The sequence below is a fragment of the Mercenaria mercenaria genome, chromosome 4, assembly GCF_021730395.1.
Source record: "Mercenaria mercenaria strain notata chromosome 4, MADL_Memer_1, whole genome shotgun sequence".
NCBI lineage: Eukaryota > Metazoa > Mollusca > Bivalvia > Venerida > Veneridae > Mercenaria > Mercenaria mercenaria.
Genome location: NC_069364.1, coordinates 44001989 through 44019755, shown reverse-complemented (window position 1 = coordinate 44019755; position 17767 = coordinate 44001989). Strand labels below are relative to the sequence as shown.

The 17767-nt window shown below is 35.1% G+C and overlaps 1 protein-coding gene across 1 annotated transcript; it reads right to left on the bottom strand.

The window, feature by feature from the left end:
- Positions 1–56: 56 nt before the first annotated feature.
- LOC123551586 (feline leukemia virus subgroup C receptor-related protein 2-like) lies at positions 57–17743 on the bottom strand. The gene is made up of 11 exons (XM_045340630.2): positions 16930–17743; positions 12658–13249; positions 11144–11285; positions 10113–10250; positions 9438–9505; positions 8895–8998; positions 5648–5758; positions 4699–4804; positions 4051–4162; positions 3224–3267; positions 57–1793 (listed from the first exon to the last, which is right to left on the bottom strand). The coding sequence occupies exons 2-11, from the start codon at positions 13174–13176 to the stop codon at positions 1710–1712; spliced, it is 1428 nt and encodes a 475-aa protein (XP_045196565.2). The 5' UTR covers positions 13177–13249; positions 16930–17743; the 3' UTR covers positions 57–1709.
- Between the last annotated feature and the right edge of the window lie 24 nt (positions 17744–17767).

The following is a 17767-nucleotide window of genomic DNA, read 5'->3' as shown; positions in this document are numbered from 1 at the left end:
AAGATAAGTTTGACAATAAAATGTATTCTAAGTTAATAGATAAAAAAAACACTAACTGAATTCACAGATTCATTTATTTGTAAGCATATGCATGGTTATTTGCAACAAAAAAGCAATGACGGTCATTAGTTGCTCACCTGATTTGGACCATTTACATTTGAATATATTTGTTTTGAATCTGATAACTTCGGTCATCAAGGGTAATGAGTGCGTTACATAATTTGCCTGAAAATTTCAAAGTCTGAAATATGATACAGAAAAGCAAACAGGCGAATTCATTTAAAATACACTTGAATATGCTCCCTACAATGACACTTCTGACCAACTGTGGCGACTCGCCGCAGAGCAGTCTTCTTTCTGATTTTAGTTCCTGCAACCGCTTTTATAGTTACAGGAACCTATCTTTGAGAGGCCTCTGGTCAAGTTAAGCAGAAGCAGTCTTTTAAAGTTTATATATACAGTCTGACTAAGTTCGCTCGAACTTGGATCGCTCGAATACCTCCATTCGCTCGAACTTATTGTCTGGTCCCGACAAAATCTCTACATAAGGCATATTGTTCTACCGCTGATCGCTCCAACACTGATGGCTCGAACCGCATCTCTGGTCCCGATGACTACATTATAGCGTAAATCACACCTTTTCGAGTTGTTTGGTTTTTTTTTTTTTGGTTTTTTTTTGGTTGTTTTTTTTTTAGTTCGGGCGAACAAAGCTTGACTGTATACATATTAGCTCCGGTGTCCCCTAGTATGACAGAAAAGCGTACACATTTGAATACGATCAATTTCGATGAACATCATCAATAAGTATGATTAAAGGATTTTTAACTTTAGCACACCTAGGCACGGTCAAGCAGTAACCATTTGAACAAGCGTTATGAGGTCAAACAAGCTAAAGGCTAAAGACTATAGTGCGTAAAAATTCATCAAAATGTTTACGAAATAATTTTCCAAATGTATGTTCTATTCTCTTGCTGACACCCACTTACAGTTCTTCAGTATGGTCCGTTGAAGAATGCTGCAAACGCAGTTTGCACGTAATCCATCTAGACCGAGATGCTGCAAACTTTATCAATGGTTAAGGTGTCCAGCGAATAACTTCGTTTTTACATGTGCGTCAAATACATCAGAAAACAGACTTTTGCAATAAAGATGTGACTTTTAAAAGATTTACTGTCATTTCTACAAGTTTCACTGATATGTTTGAAGCATGTTTGTAGCATTAAGAGTATAAAAAAAATTACCACCCGACAACTTAACCAGTAGATAATGTCTTGGGTGGTTCACGAAAAGGCGTTCGTTTGAGTTTTGTGGCCAAAACAACATGGAATATGCACATCTAGACGTGGTACTAATTCAAATGCAACCACATATAGGATTCAATCAACAACAGAGTTTTGTAGTAGGGAAGAGTGAAATTTTGTCTGAAGTTATATTTTAGCTTTACAAAATGAACGTATATGTTTATTACATTCCTCTGATAAATATAAATGTAACCACGACATTTGGAACTTTTAAAAACGTTCCTATATATAACCGCCCTCGGAATTACTCGGAATGATGTATAACATGAATAGAATTGTCTTCTATATTTAAAGACAAATCAAGTAAAAGCCTCTGTTATGGTAAAGGTGGATCAATCATCTACTACAATCTCCAATAAATAACGATATCCGTAACAAAATTATAAAACAAAAAACATAACTTTGCTATCAATCTTTCATATTTTCTTCCTCGTTTTCCTTGTCTTTATCTGTCATATTCACATCAACATGAACATTCAGATATTCAGCAGTCTGAAACAAAAAAAAGAACTTTTAATAAACTTACCAGTAATTTAATTACTAAAGGCAAATATTATTAAGTTAGGCAAGGGATGAAAAAAACCATCATGGGAGGCTGTTATATGAGAAGAATGCATCCCTGTTTTAACAGATGAACAAAATTCAGTGTGTTTAAAAAATTAGTAGAGATGAAATACTACCATCCCTTTCCTTTCTGTTCATACACTGAAACTTAAACAGTTAAACAATGGAAAAAAGTAACAAATCTACTTTGTTAAAACAGTTCGTTTCAAACATTCATGGTATTTGAGTTGAAATATTAGTTTAAGATTGTGATACGGAGTTTAGAGCCAAACTTGTGTCACTTTTTACATTGATTCTGAGCTAAATCTTAGAAGAGCCTGCCCACTTAGCTCCATAGTGAGAGCGCAGATCTATGGATCGCGGATTCGTGAGTTCGATCCCCGGACGAGACGAATGATCTTCGTGATTATTTGGTAGAAGACATTGTATTTGAAGTCATTGGTTTTCCACCTCTGATTCATGTGATGAAGTTGGCAGTTACATAGTACTGGTACATAATCCAGGGACACTGGTAAGGTTAACAGTCTGTTGTTACATAACTGAAATACTGTTGAAAAACGGCGCTAACCCCAAATAAAAACACAGATTTGATGAATGGACAGGTTGGTCTCTAAAATATTTTATCTTGCTATTTTCTACACTAAAACACAACATATTTCCAGCAATAGTGAGTCTAAGTTTTCTTAAAACTACTTATTTTAATAATGATAGTAAATGTTCCTTCCCTTTGTAAATGTTTCATCTATTAGCAGTATCATTCTTTTACGGGCATAGTGATATTCGCTATCGATCACTTTGTTACATATTTTACATTTTTCTGAAAAAAGGTGCAATATGGTAAATCCTTCTACTTATTCAGTGCAATTGTTTACGTGTTCTGTTCTAAAAACAATGGGATCAACTTATCCATTTACAATAAAAAAAAACACTTCCTTCTGACAATCTATAAAACAATGAGAAGCCTGATTCTGTTCTAAAAACAATGGGATCAACTTATCCATTTACAATAAAAAAAACACTTCCTTCTGACAATCTATAAAACAATGAGAAGCCTGATTTTTGTTGCCCAGTGACTGCAGTATGTCACCAACATCTACAAAATGTCACCTCACCATGTCTACAATATGTCACCATGGTCTGCAATGTGTCACCATGGTTTACCAAGTGTCACCATGGTCTGCTATGCAACAGTGGAGACTCCAACGGTTATTTTTCTTAACAACGAGTCTTGCTGGAAAACACAATGTGTGCCTTTGTAAGGCGGTGCTTTGCTATTAAGGTAGGTTGGTTACTGCTGTAGCCAGCAAGATAAACATTAAAATAATTTCTATGTCAAAGACATAAAAATACAAACATACCTTTTTACCCGCTTCCTGACGTCTGTAGTCTGCTTTGATAAATGCTAAAAGTAAATGAATGACACCTCATTATATTTTATAAACACAATACTAGTATATAAGGAACACTACATGAACGTATTTCTTTTGTTATAATTTTTGCGTTCAAAAATTTATTACTTAACAAAACACAACTTCTTGCGAAAGTTCATGTTAACATGTCAACCATTTTATTACATCAAAATTTATACTAACCACGACTTAGCACATAATGACGGGTTCAGCTTTCAGATATTTCTAAAACAATACTATTCACGAAAGACTTAATGTGAATAAACTTAATTAGGCTGATGATATGTAAAACTTTTGTATAAAAATGATCCCTTGTTAGTTTTGATGTATTATTACTGCATATATATGCGTAGAGTAAAGCCTGCATTTAAAGACCACTTTGGAGACAAAAAAAACAAAGATCTTTGTTTACAGGTAGGCTTTATTCATAAATTAATTCACAACTTAAGTTGGAAACGAAACTAGTGGCTCTTTTAGAGTCAGATAGTCTCGGTTCATAAATGATATGAGCCGCGCCATGAGAAAACCAACATAATGGCTTTGCGACCAGCATGGATCCAGACCAGCCTGCGCATCTGCGCAGTCTGGTCAGGATCCATGCTGTTCGCTTTCAGAGCCTATAGCAATTAGAGAAACTGTTAGCGAACAGCATGGATCCTGACCAGACTGCGCGGATGCGCAGGCTGGTCTGGATCCATGCTGGTCGCCAACCCACTATATTGGTTTTCTCATGGCACGGCTCATATTTAGAAAAAAGTTTCACTGTATATTCTAACCTGTTATGACTGTCCCTACCAACAGGACAACTGAAACAGTTATATTGGCTGATAAAACGCTGACTCGGTTGAATAGTGCACGCATCCCTATGGTTACTATAATACCAAATGTCTGAAAAACAAGAAAAAGGCTCTTTTTGTATTTTGAAAATGGGATATAAGATAGAAGTCAGCATGGTATGCGATACCATTTTTTCACAATGAAGGGAGATATACTTTAGACATGGATTTGATTATAAACTTTAAGTGCACATTTAGAGGGCGGGGGCGGGGATTCAATCAAAACTACACAGCGTAACTTATTTAACTCAAATCGTTGCCTATTCAGAATCATAAATGATCAAAGAACGATGTCTTTTTTGTTGATTATGCGTTTGCCAGAAACCAGATTCTTTCACAAAGGACACCATTCACAAGACAAAGTAATGAGTGTCAATTTTTTGTCTAACAGCAAATCATGTCCTATAGGAACTTAAATTGGCTCTGCATTAAAACTGAATAATGTCACAGTCTAAGTCGAGTTCTTTGACTTCAAACTTAAATAGATACTCAGAAACTACCTTTTGTTCCGTATTGATTTTATTATTGAGCTTTAACTATTCTTTTTTTAATAAATATTATACTTAGATGATGCTATTATAAGCTCACCTGAGCGGAAGCATTAAGAAGACCGGAAGATGTTCCTTCTGACTCTGGATACGTGATCTCAGCCGCAAATTCGAATCCAACGGGCAGATAACCAGTCATAAAAAACCTGGAATATTTTTTTAACATACATCATCGACCAATTCATTTGTATACATGTATATTAACTCATACAATTGATAGCCTGCAGCTTGCAAAGAATTAAAGAATTTCTTTGTCTATCGCAAATTTTTGTACGTATATTTGGCGTCCTCTGGCCCACCTGATCCGTATTGCAGCATTTAGATAAGTTGAAGACACTATGCAAAAATAAAATATTTCCTTTAAATTTGGTTGTGTTTAACTTTTGCAAAACAGAACATCGTAAACATCTTGGGGTTAGGTCTCATCTGATGCAAAGTGGACGTGTCATTTTGAAAATACCTATACATCTTGTATGAAGAAAATAGATATTTTGAGAAACTAAAAACTTTCAAAACGGATTGTATATTCAAAACGTTTTTTCAAAACCTTTTAACACTTTCAGAATGATGCACCGCATTTTAGTTTCCAAAACACGCAATTGCATATATGTTTAGGACAGCACACTTGTAGTTCTAGAGTTTATGACTGAATACAATAATGATTTTAACTTACCCTTGTGAAAATGCTCCTCATAATTTTCTGTGACAGCCAATGCTAGTTTATGTATGATATTACCACATTCGGTAGTCAAATCTGACGAAAACTGGTAGATCTTCCAAGCAGTTCGTCGTTTTTTTAAAACCATCGTAAATATAGTTACAGATTAAAATACTTTTCCTTCAACTTACATTTCAAACCACTTGGCGATCTTTGCAGACATAATTTGAATAGCTTGTCGAAAATCATGGCATTCCATGTTGATGTAGAATAGAATTGTTTCCAATCTCATTTTTATTACGCAGTAAAAGAATTGTAAAATTTTGGTTACCCTAAAGCTGCTGAGGTAATGAACACCACCCAGATCAGATCTACATCCATTGTAAACGTAAAAGCCACCATACCGGCCATGGAGAGGAAGTATATACCTACAGTGGTTGGTCTGAAATAAGAAATAAATATTCAAAACTCCTGTATGGTTCCCAAGATATTCTAAATTTTGTCTAAATAACTAAACTGTGATTTTTCATTCACAATGCTTTTCACATTCCAACAAACTGAACATGTTGATATGCTATTTTTAACACTTGAGACTTGTTTACCAGACAACAAAAATGACTATGGTGACACTTGATTTTGTTCTTTTTGTCTTACTACAGTGCAAACTGGCATTTATAACTGACTTAGACCTCTTCCACCAAACACACTAATATAGCACATAGTTACTTAATTCTGTTCCATCTGACCATATCTAATCTATCACATTCTCATCCATCAGAGGTTCGTATGCGAGAATGATCTATCATAGTGTATACTTTTTTAATTTGGTCTCAGTTTACCGTTCACCAGGCAATACAGCGCACACAAAATGACACGATTTATTCATGTGAAATCGTGCACTTACTGCTGTACATACGTAAATTTTTCAGTCCAATCTAACCATACACGTACTATGGTAAAAACTAATTAAATCGTTTAGTCATGTTTAACCATATACCAGTCACAATAGTACATACTTACCTGAAGGATTTAGTCATGTCTAACCATACACCTGCTGCTACAATACACACTTACAAGAATATAGTCCCGCCTAAATACACAAAGACCATTATGGTACATGCTTACTTAAATGATTTGGTCCTGTCTAACCATACACCAGCCAATAATTCATGCTTATTTAAATGATTTGGTCCTCTCTAAGCATACACCAGCCAATAATAAATACTTAAATGATTTAGTCCTGTCTAACCATACACCAGCCAACAATACATACTTACTTGAATGATTTAGTCCTGTCTAACCATACACTAGCCAATAAATACATGCTTACTTGAATGATTTAGTCCTGTCTAACCATACACTAGCCAATAAATACATGCTTACTTGAATGATTTAGTCCTGTCTAACCATACACTAGCCAATAATACATACTTACTTGAATGATTTAGTCCTGTCAAACCATACACTAGCCAATAAATACATGCTTACTTGAATGATTTAGTCCTGTCTAACCATACACTAGCCAATAATACATACTTACTTGAATGATTTAGTCCTGTCTAACCATACACTAGCCAATAAATACATGCTTACTTGAATGATTTAGTCCTGTCTAACCATACACTAGCCAATAATACATACTTACTTGAATGATTTAGTCCTGTCTAACTATACACCAGCAAATAATGCATGCTTACTTAAATGATTTAGTCCCAGAGCTCCAGATAAGCTGCGTATTTGCGTATTTACGCAATTAAAATTGCAGAAAACCCAACTGAATTCATACAGTGTGCGTACTGAAACGCAATTAAAATTCCTAATACCCAATTCGTAAAAAATAGCTTGCGTATCGCATTTTCCTTATAACTAGAACGGGTACGAGACTTTAACGCTAGATTTGACTGACTGGTTATGCGTTACTGCAGAACAGGTTGCTATTTATCGGAAAAATAACAGGGCCATTCAGTCGGCAGATCGGTGTTATTTGGATGCTTTGTAAACAATTTTACGCCGATAAAATGTAAAAGAGGCTGCAGGAAAAAACATTGTTGCAGCACAAACAAACAAACTAGTGGGATATTTTGCTGTTCAACAATGACAGTTATCTGTTTGTGACGATGTAGTGTCACCAATACTGGATGACATCTTTTGGGAGAATGCATATTGCGGTGACCACATCGTTCGGGATATTGTGGATGAACTGATCTCAGACTGCATTAAAAGTGAAAAAGAAAACAACAGTATGAAACATTCATTACAATTTTAAATACATTTTTGTATTAAACATTGAAGGGCGCCATTAAAATACTTAGTCAGTCCTGTTTAATTATATATATCATGTATACTGTAAGCAAAAAAATACTCAATTGTTAGTGCGAGATTGGTAAAATACCCAATTGGTTTTAGCAAATACCCAATTACTTCTGAAAAGGCTGGGTAATGATATTATTTTTACCCAATTCAAATTTCCAATACCCAATTCAGACAAAAAGTGATGGGTAAATACCCAATTACACCAAAAGCTTATCTGGAGCTCTGTAGTCCTGTCTAACCATACACTAGCAGCCAATAATACATGCTTACTTAAATGATTTAGTCCTGTCCTACCATACACCAGCCAATAATACATGCTTACTTAAATGATTTAGTCCTGTCTAACCATACACTAGGCAATAAATACATGCTTACTTAAATGATTTAGTCCTGTCCTACCATACACCAGCCAATAATGCATGCTTACTTAAATGATTTAGTCCTGTCTAACCATACACCAGCCAATAATACATGCTTACTTAAATGATTTAGTCCTGTCCTACCATACACCAGCCAATAATACATGCTTACTTAAATGATTTAGTCCTGTCTAACCATACACTAGGCAATAAATACATGCTTACTTAAATGATTTAGTCCTGTCCTACCATACACCAGCCAATAATGCATGCTTACTTAAATGATTTAGTCCTGTCCTACCATACACTAGCCAATAATACATACTTACTTAAATGATTAAGTCCTGTCTAACCATACACTAGGCAATAAATACATGCTTACTTAAATGATTAAGTCCTGTCTAACCATACACTAGGCAATAAATACATGCTTACTTAAATGATTTAGTCCTGTCTAACCATACACTAGCCAATAATACATACTTACTTAAATGATTAAGTCCTGTCTAACCATACACTAGGCAATAAATACATGCTTACTTAAATGATTAAGTCCTGTCTAACCATACACTAGGCAATAAATACATGCTTACATAAATGATTTAGTCCTGTCTTACCATACACCAGCCAATAATGCATGCTTACTTAAATGATTTAGTCCTGTCTAACCATACACTAGCCGATAAATACATGCTTACATAAACGATTTAGTCCTGTCTTACCATACACCAGCCAATAATGCATGCTTACTTAAATGATTTAGTCCTGTCTAACCATACACTAGCCAGTAATACATACTTACTTAAATAATTAAGTCCTGTCTAACCATGCATCAACCAATAAAACATTCTTACATAAATGATTTAGTCCTGTCTAACCATACACTAGCCAATAATACATACTTACTTAAATGATTTAGTCCTGTCTAACCATATACCAGCCACTATAGAACCGACCACTCCTGCCAACACTAATACAAGGCCTATTTGTCCGGCATTCTGTTCATGTCCCTAGAAACATTTAAAATTATAAACACACTCAATCTCAAAAACATGCACAAAAATGTTGAAACCTAAATGACATAGCAGTTTTATACAATTTCATATTATTACGTATAAAGTCAATTAATAATGAATATTTACTTAATTAACTGTAATAACACAATTTCATATGTAGTATAATGTCAATTAAAAATGTTAATCTACTTAAATGTAATAACACAATTTCATATTACGTAGTATAATGTCAATTAATAATGTTTATCTACTAAACTGTAATAACACAATTTCATATCATTTTGTATAATGTCAATTAATAATGCTTATTTAAGAAAAATACAATGTTCACTATAAATAATTATAATACATTTACTTCTAATTAATGTTATCAATACAAATGTACTTTAAAATCAAAACATATAATATACCGTAACGTATCTTGTGTACTTACTGGAAAGTAGTGCAATATGATTGGGTTCAGCAACGTCCCAATACCGTAGTAACATCCAGTGTTGATACCTTTAAATGGACAATTTACAAATATGAAAAATACATAATGTTATACAGGCAAATAAGTGAGCTGTAATACCGAAATGGACTGAATTTCCGATTTTGAATATTTTTTTATAACATGATATGTTTAGAAAACAAATATCTTTATTTCAGTTTGGTTCCCATTTTAAGTACACCGAGTACAACGAGAATGCATGTGCAAATTTACTACAAGTTTTCAAAAGACTTAGAACTGCAAGATGACTTAATACATGCAAGATGACTTAATACATGCAAGATGACTTAATACATGCAAGATGACCAAAATCGTCATTATAAAGGTGATCAAAATTGCTACAAAAAGGTAATGTAAATATATTCATTTGTGTAGGCGAGAGACAGATCAATTAAAAAAAGAAATCTTGATCACACAAGCAAGGCAAGATGTGTACGTTTACATATGCTGGACATTAAGAAAGCATCCACTGAGGGAAGTCTTACTTACCTTTCTGATTCCACAAGTCATCTTCCTGGATAGAATTTACATGGCAGTAAGTACTAAATGTGACGGGAACATAGTTTCCAATTTGAATTACATACAAATTAAGTTAACCAAATATTAGAAAGCACTGACCGTAAGTTAGCAACAATAAAATGAAATTGCGGTTATGAAAGAGATTCTTTAGTGAGCGGAAGTAATTCTCCTTGTTAGAACCCTGTTCAGCGAGCATCTGTGCCTTGCTCGGCGGTATCGGTGGCTTGTCTTTAAATACTGAAAATAGAATATGAAAAATCCATATTCAGTTACTTGCAAGCGTAATTTAGTCCGTAATTGGTGACGTATGGCGTAGAGTATTTTAATAACATAAATCCCAGAATCTAACGCACTTTGTAAGATACTTGCCTGGGTGGATTTTCAGTATGTCACCAAGCCGGAAGTTGACTGATTCTAACCAGCTATACTAATCAATATGTAAAATCATTTCTGGAAGACTCCGGACAAACGTTAAAAAACTGCCATAATGAAAACCAGCAAGAGGCTGCGACAGTTTATTTGGTAAGTTGCCATAGAAACCCTATTTGCAAATCAGACTTACCTAAACCAACAGTGTAAAACAAAATTATGCATTATGCATTATTACATCAAAAAAATATAATCGTCCGGTGCGAAGGTTGTCCGTCCATTACAAATGCGAAATGGGATGTAAAAAAAACTTTAAAAAGACATCAACGGAATGTAAAAAAAAATCGAAAGTCAAAACCAATAGTCTGCGGTTAGGGCTTCCATATATCAACTGAAATTGACAAAGGGTTTCAAAATTCAAATTTCACCGGGCCTACATTTGACTGGAATGACTGGAAATGGAAGAGAACAGCTATGACTACGCAGCGCAACGTGGGTGAATAAGAACGGACAATTAAAAAAACAAACAATAGTCTGGTTCCGGTAACTATGTCCTATTTTTAAGGTCAATCTTAGGAGGAGAGATATGAATGTATACATTCAGTAGACAGAAAAGAGAACCATGCTTATAATGCTTAGCTCAAAAACACTGAAAACTACCAACGTAAAACTACCCAACGACTCTGTATTTTGGGCTGCGCTGAAACGCACTTACTTTGGCCTATGATGCGCGAGTAAAATGAAATTGTAGGAATACTTACCAGTAACAATTATTATAAATAAGGCTGTGGTTACGCCGGCCCACATGTAGAACATTATACCTAAACCTTGCCTGATCTCAGAAAAAGACTCGCTGTTGGGAACCAGTAATGGGGGTATAAGGAAACCAGCTGCACATCCAACCTTCAAAAAGTAGTCCGGCAATGAAATACACGTATATAAACGTTTATGAGCAGTACACAAATGCATAAAATCCTCATAATTATAGACGTAGAAATGTCCTAAGCAAAAAAAATATAATTATCACGATATACGAAGATGTGGATGAAAATAAACGGCCTACATCGCAATATAGCATTTCTTGAAATACAAATTTGTAACCTTTTAGATTAACCGAAGAACATTTTATGAAAAACAAATGCGTAGTTTTCTTAATACTGTTGCAACTTCATAAAGGGTTTTATTACTTTATGCTTTAGCATAAACTCTTCTTCTCTCCCGGAATTCTGGAGCAGGCTACGATTACAGGTCTAGTGCATGAATTTAGTAACGGACATGGCTAGTATTTGTGGTTTAGCATGTCATATTTGGATTAAGTATTTTCAATATGTTGATGTTGATATAAAAGGGTTACATTTCGTGATTTTTGGCAGAACAGCAAATATGTAGTCTTTAGGGTAATGTTTTGTCTGTTGTTTTTTTTTTTCGCACAAGAAGTCACTAAGGTGTAAAAAAGGACTATATCATTTCATTGTAACAACCGTAAAATATATGTTATAAGATTTGTTCGTTTGTTTGATTTTTTTTTGTGGGGGAGTGGGGGTGGGGTAGCACGTTTTTCAACCATTGTCCAGTTACGTAATGGCTGAAAGTTAACCTTACTAGTATTCGTTGATTCTATACCAATACAAATTTGTTCTCCACAAGTCACTGCAAGCTTCTCAACATGAATCAGAGGTGGATGACGAAATTACTTCAGATACAATGTCTTTTAACAAATCGTCACGGAGAACGCCTCTCCTGGAGATCGAACACCATGATCCTTAGATCTAGTCTCTCCCTATTGAACTAAGCGGGCGAGCTGTATGACATGGATAAGTGTAAAACAAAATATAGAATTTAACTTTGTATCGTCGTGAACTATTAGAAACTAATTTATGAATGGTCTAAAATTGTTACAACAGAAAATTTGAAGAAAAAAATGTTGCACTACACAGTTCCTCGAAATACAAACTTGTAACATACTTTATTCCTTCCATTGTAGTTATTCAAAAAAAATAGAAGAAGAAAAGACAAACCGCGTGTAACATTCCATTGTGCTTGTACAATAATGTACACGCTATTGAATACACCCTTGTGTTTCATACCCAAATAAAAACAACAATTAATATTAAAAAACATGATCTCTGTCTTCTGTCGCCGCAGGTTTAATTGTAGATATCTGTTACAGCACTAGTTTATCGGGGAAATTATATTTCTAGAGAGAAATTATGATACTCAGAACAATTGTAAAATAAATTTGTTCGAAAATGATTTGCTAGCTGAATATCTTTACCTGATTTCCAAAGACTCCAATTGAAGTTGCCGTTGAGACTTGGTTGGGTCCGAACCAGACAGCTGCAAGGCGAGCAGGAATGCCTAGTATAAAGATCTGCGCTATGGCACATAGCGTCTGAGCAAACATAAGGACCGCAAATCTGTCTGGTGCTAAACATGCACATTTAATCCAAGCGCCTAAAGCGTTCAGAAACGCTCCACAGATCATATTCAATCGAAGACCTTTCTTGTCTAGAAGCCATGTTGCCGGAAATATCAAAGGAATATAAACTAACATGTAAATCATAGAGAGCCAATCAATGGCTGATTCTTGCTGGAAAGTATCTCCCGGGAGACTCTCGTTGTAATATTTCATGATGACATTTCCAATTATATTCAAATGAATCCACTGGTAATTATTGCTGAAGGAATACGCCGCAAACAACAGCAGCATAAACCACCGTCTGGTATACTCTTTCGGAGCAATGTTCTGTTTGTCCATGATGCGAGTTTCTGGTGAAATGGAATCTGCTGACATTATTGGCGGAAGTACCTTGTCAATTTATCAGCAGACGAACTCCACAGACGACCTGGCCCTTTAGACAGTAGTCCTATACAGAAACAAGTATACAAAAATAGTAATAGAACAAACAACATCTATGTTCAGTAACGGTGTGATTTATCATTTTTTGAAAGTGAAGTTTTATTTCTATTTCTAATTAACAGTCAATGTACACACATAGTAAAAAGCATTAATCCACTGTAACAAGCACATAGTTCATTTTAATCTAAACGCCAGATGTTTCGTGATCTATGAGCAAAGAAATTTTATCTTATACATCAAATACAGTCTAATACATCACAAAATCCATATAATCTAATTACTGTTGACACATTCAGAACGAAGTGTTGCTGCGAATATTTATTTTGAACACGACTACATGTATAGATATAGTACTAACTTACAGTGGATGCTCTTCAACGGGGCTTAAACCTGTGATCATATTATCATAATTATATATTATGTGATATTACAACTGTCAGACATGTATCATATGGGAATTAACTCTGCAATAACTTGTGGCGGAAATATAATGCGTGTGCTCTGAACATGTTTTCTTTTTGAGCATGGGTAATCGACGAAAATCCCCACCTGAAATGCATGGAACAATTTGTTTCCAGACAAACCCACGGAGGGTGTTATATTTACCTCCCAAACATCTAGTCTAGGCGGATATTACTGGAAACAGAGTAAGTTTAAGTAAATCAACCAGCACTAAACACTATCCGGGATATCAGCCGCGACCGCGATCGAACCTGGACCGTCAAACCAGCTAGCCACTACGCCACTGACTCCCTGTAATGCTCGCTTCGTATTTTTTATTTCATTGCTCTATTGACTACTTACACCAGCTTTGATTATGTTCATTAATATAATAAGATGACATTGAAGGATGATAGACTTAAGATTCTTACACATTGCAAATTCTCTCATTTACATTCCAAGTCTCAATGAAATCAATTTGTAATGCTTTGGACAGAAGTTTAACGGACAGACATATGTGACAGAACAGAACAGAACATAATGTCACAGGGTGAGAAAAATGTGCAGTCAGTTCGAACCCGGGACCCCTCTCTTACAGGGCGAGTGCTCTACCGACTGAGTTAACCGGCTGCCTGACACATATCCTACCCTTACGTGACCAAGTCCGTACCGTGACATACACCCCCACGAATTGGAAATTCGTCCTCGAATTCCGGAGGTACATAATATTGCAAGCGTCGTAAGACAGACCAAGCAAGCATGCCACGGTCCCATGTTTGGCGCCATATGCCATACGGTGAGAAATATGTGCAGTCAGTCCGAGGCTCGAACCCGGGACCCCTCACTTACAGGGCGAGTGCTCTACCGACTGAGCTAGCCGGGCTTCCTGACACATATTCTCCCCTTACGTGACCAAGTACGTACCGTGACATACACCCCCACGAATTGGAAATTCGTCCTCGAATTCCGGAGGTACATAACATTGCAAGCGTCGTAAGACAGACAAAGCAAGTATGCAACGGTCCCATGTTTGGTGCCATATGCCACATGGTGAGAAATATGTGCAGTCAGTCCGGGGCTCGAACCCGGGACCCCTCGCTTACAGGGCGAGTGTTGTACCGACTGAGCTAACCGGCTTCCTGACACATATTCTTCCCTTACGTGACCAAGTCCGTACCGTGACAATAACATAGAATTTATTTTGACTTGTACAAAGTACATCGTCAATCATATAAGAAAAAGCGACACCTACATTGTATTATGAGCATGACTTTAGACAGCAAACAAATTATAATACCTGTGATTCACGTGGTCAATTTATCCTCCTACATACAAGACTATAGAATATTTTGGCAACTACGAAATGAAACACAAGTGTAGGGTTGGATATCGTTAAGGACGAAGCGGTCCGATACCGATACCGATACTAACGAAACGATACGGTATTTTTAACGATACCGATACCGATACCATGCTTTGTAGTACATTACGTAAGCATTGATTTGCTTAGTATTATATACACCTATGTAAGTAGATATACATGAAAATTTGCTGTGATAAATAAACATTTTAAGTCTGTTAATGGAATGGTGTATGTATTAGATTATGAAAGAGTAAAAAATAAACATATCTTACAGACTAGTTTTCCAAAATAAAAATCTAGAGCAGATACCTCGCTCACTATGCAGTTTAAATCTATGAAACCACTCACTGTAGTAATGCTTTTAAAGCTCAGTACTGTCTAGAACTGTTAAACTGAACACTTATTAGCTTTCAAATTACCCCTCTAACAAGTCAGACCCATTCTCACTCATGATAATCTTCGACTAGGTTGACTAGTAATGTTTTTAAAGTGAAACACTTTGCAACACATTTTTAATTGAACAGTAACCTTCAAAACACTTGAAACAGCCAACATTCCAACAATAACATTATTTCTAATGGTTCGCGAAAACCGATTATTTGTTTACGTAGGTTACAGATTAGTCTCGTAATTTTTTATTTACATCATTTTTTTTCGTTGGTTTTAAAAGAAAACTACAAAGAAAAATAGTGTCGTATATTTTGAAATTAAGTATTGGTTTACGTTTTTTAAAACGACGGGAAAAGATGTATTTCAGGTAAAATTTAGCATACGAAACCATTCGCACGGTTAGCTCTCCATGTCAAGGGAGGTTACTCTGAGCGGTATCACAGTAAACAATGTCGATCGCGTTATTACACTATTTGCTTAAATTTCTGCTTTATTTTGCCGCAGATTTTGTAAAAATTTTGTTTTTACTTTTATGAAAATACCGAAATCGGAACCGGTTCTTTTACGAAACGGTATATACCGGTACTTTTCGAAGTGATTATTCGGTATTGTACCGATACCGGGAACCGGTATCCAACCCTACACAAGTGTCACTGTACAGTGGAAAGAGGTTGGCAAAGTGTGAAATATAGAAAGTATATAGCAGTCAGAGGCATGCACATATTTTTGAAGTTAACGTCCACGCAATATATAGCGTGATAAGAGGTCATTAATATGTTTCTTTATCCGCAAATGCAACCATGCAGTTCAGTTTAAACATATTTTATTTCAAACAAATTGGTACGATTACAGCAGAGATATTAACATTAACAATGATACAATCAATTTGAAAAGGGATACGACCAAAAGTCTAGCTTATATAGAGGTCTTCTCCCGATTGAAGTGAAATCACTTATACATCTGACGGTTTGAAATACGATTTTAACAACGATCAAGTAAATTTTCATAAGAAGTATGAAAGGAAAGACGATGAGATCTGATCTGGATCAACGAATACTGGAAGCAAATCTTATATGGAAAGCGTCTATTGTCCCTTATGAAATTTTGAAGGGCGAGAAATATTTCAGTGCCAGTTCAGATTAAAAATACAAATGTTAAAGCTGAATATAACTCCATTATATTATTAAAGATACGTAATCACAACTAAACAGAAAATACATTGTAAGTGCTGAAATGATTTTAAATGGTTTGGTCATTTTTGTAACAACGGTTGTGTGTTTATATTCAAATACAGGTCAGACTGCACCATTTCAAGTGGTGTACTTGCCAAAAAAAATGGCCTGGGGCTTCCTTCTGACTCCACATGTTGCCCGCTAAAACCGAAATCCTGGATCCGCCCCTTATATAGCCTGTCCAAAACAGGTATTTAAACAGTTAACCAACAAAATCAGAAATGTGACAAACCTAAAATTATATTGACTATTACCTCTTACCTCTTCAATGTAGAATAATTTGTCAGTATGTTCATTCATGCATCGTTCACAGGTAAATGGTGGGAATTATATAGAGGGAAATAACTGTATGCAACTACAAAAAAAGTATCATATGTCAAGAATGATATACTGCAGACCAAGGTATTTTTTTATTTTTATCTTAACATTGTCCCCCTGATGCATATAGATGTTTTATTGTTATTTCTCGTTGCCTGTCTAACGTTTTATATACAAATAAAGGGATTTATATTTTTTGTGATAAAATAGTTTTATTTTTACCTTTTTAATTTCTGCTGTAACTTTATAAAAAGACAATTATCGTAATGTAATGTTCCATGCCCTTTATTTATTTAAACTGCGTTAAATTATCTATCTAGACTACGTCAATATTATCAATTTTATTTAGGTAATTGAATAAAATTGCAACATTTATATAATATTCATATGTGTAGATATGTATGTAATGAAAAGATTATTAGGTTTGCATCCAGAAATATGCACTCGTTCTTTAGTCGAATAAAATTGCGCTCCTAAAGTCGAGCAATATTTCCGCTGCAGAACTCGTGCATATTTCTCTTTACAGAGTTAATAAGTTGTAACTATTGGGGTTGTTAGTGACCCCCACGGACATATGTAGCAAGTCATTTAATATAAGTGTTTATAAATGGCATCAGAGATATATTTTATTCGTATTATTTTGTCTTCAAGGTTTAGCTTAGCCCAGTAAACTTTGCTACTTTATATCTATAGCACAGATTGACTTGAGATTTATATAAACATAGCTGTAAAGCATGCTTTGAAATCTCACCATTTTCTACATCTACAACATAAACATCGC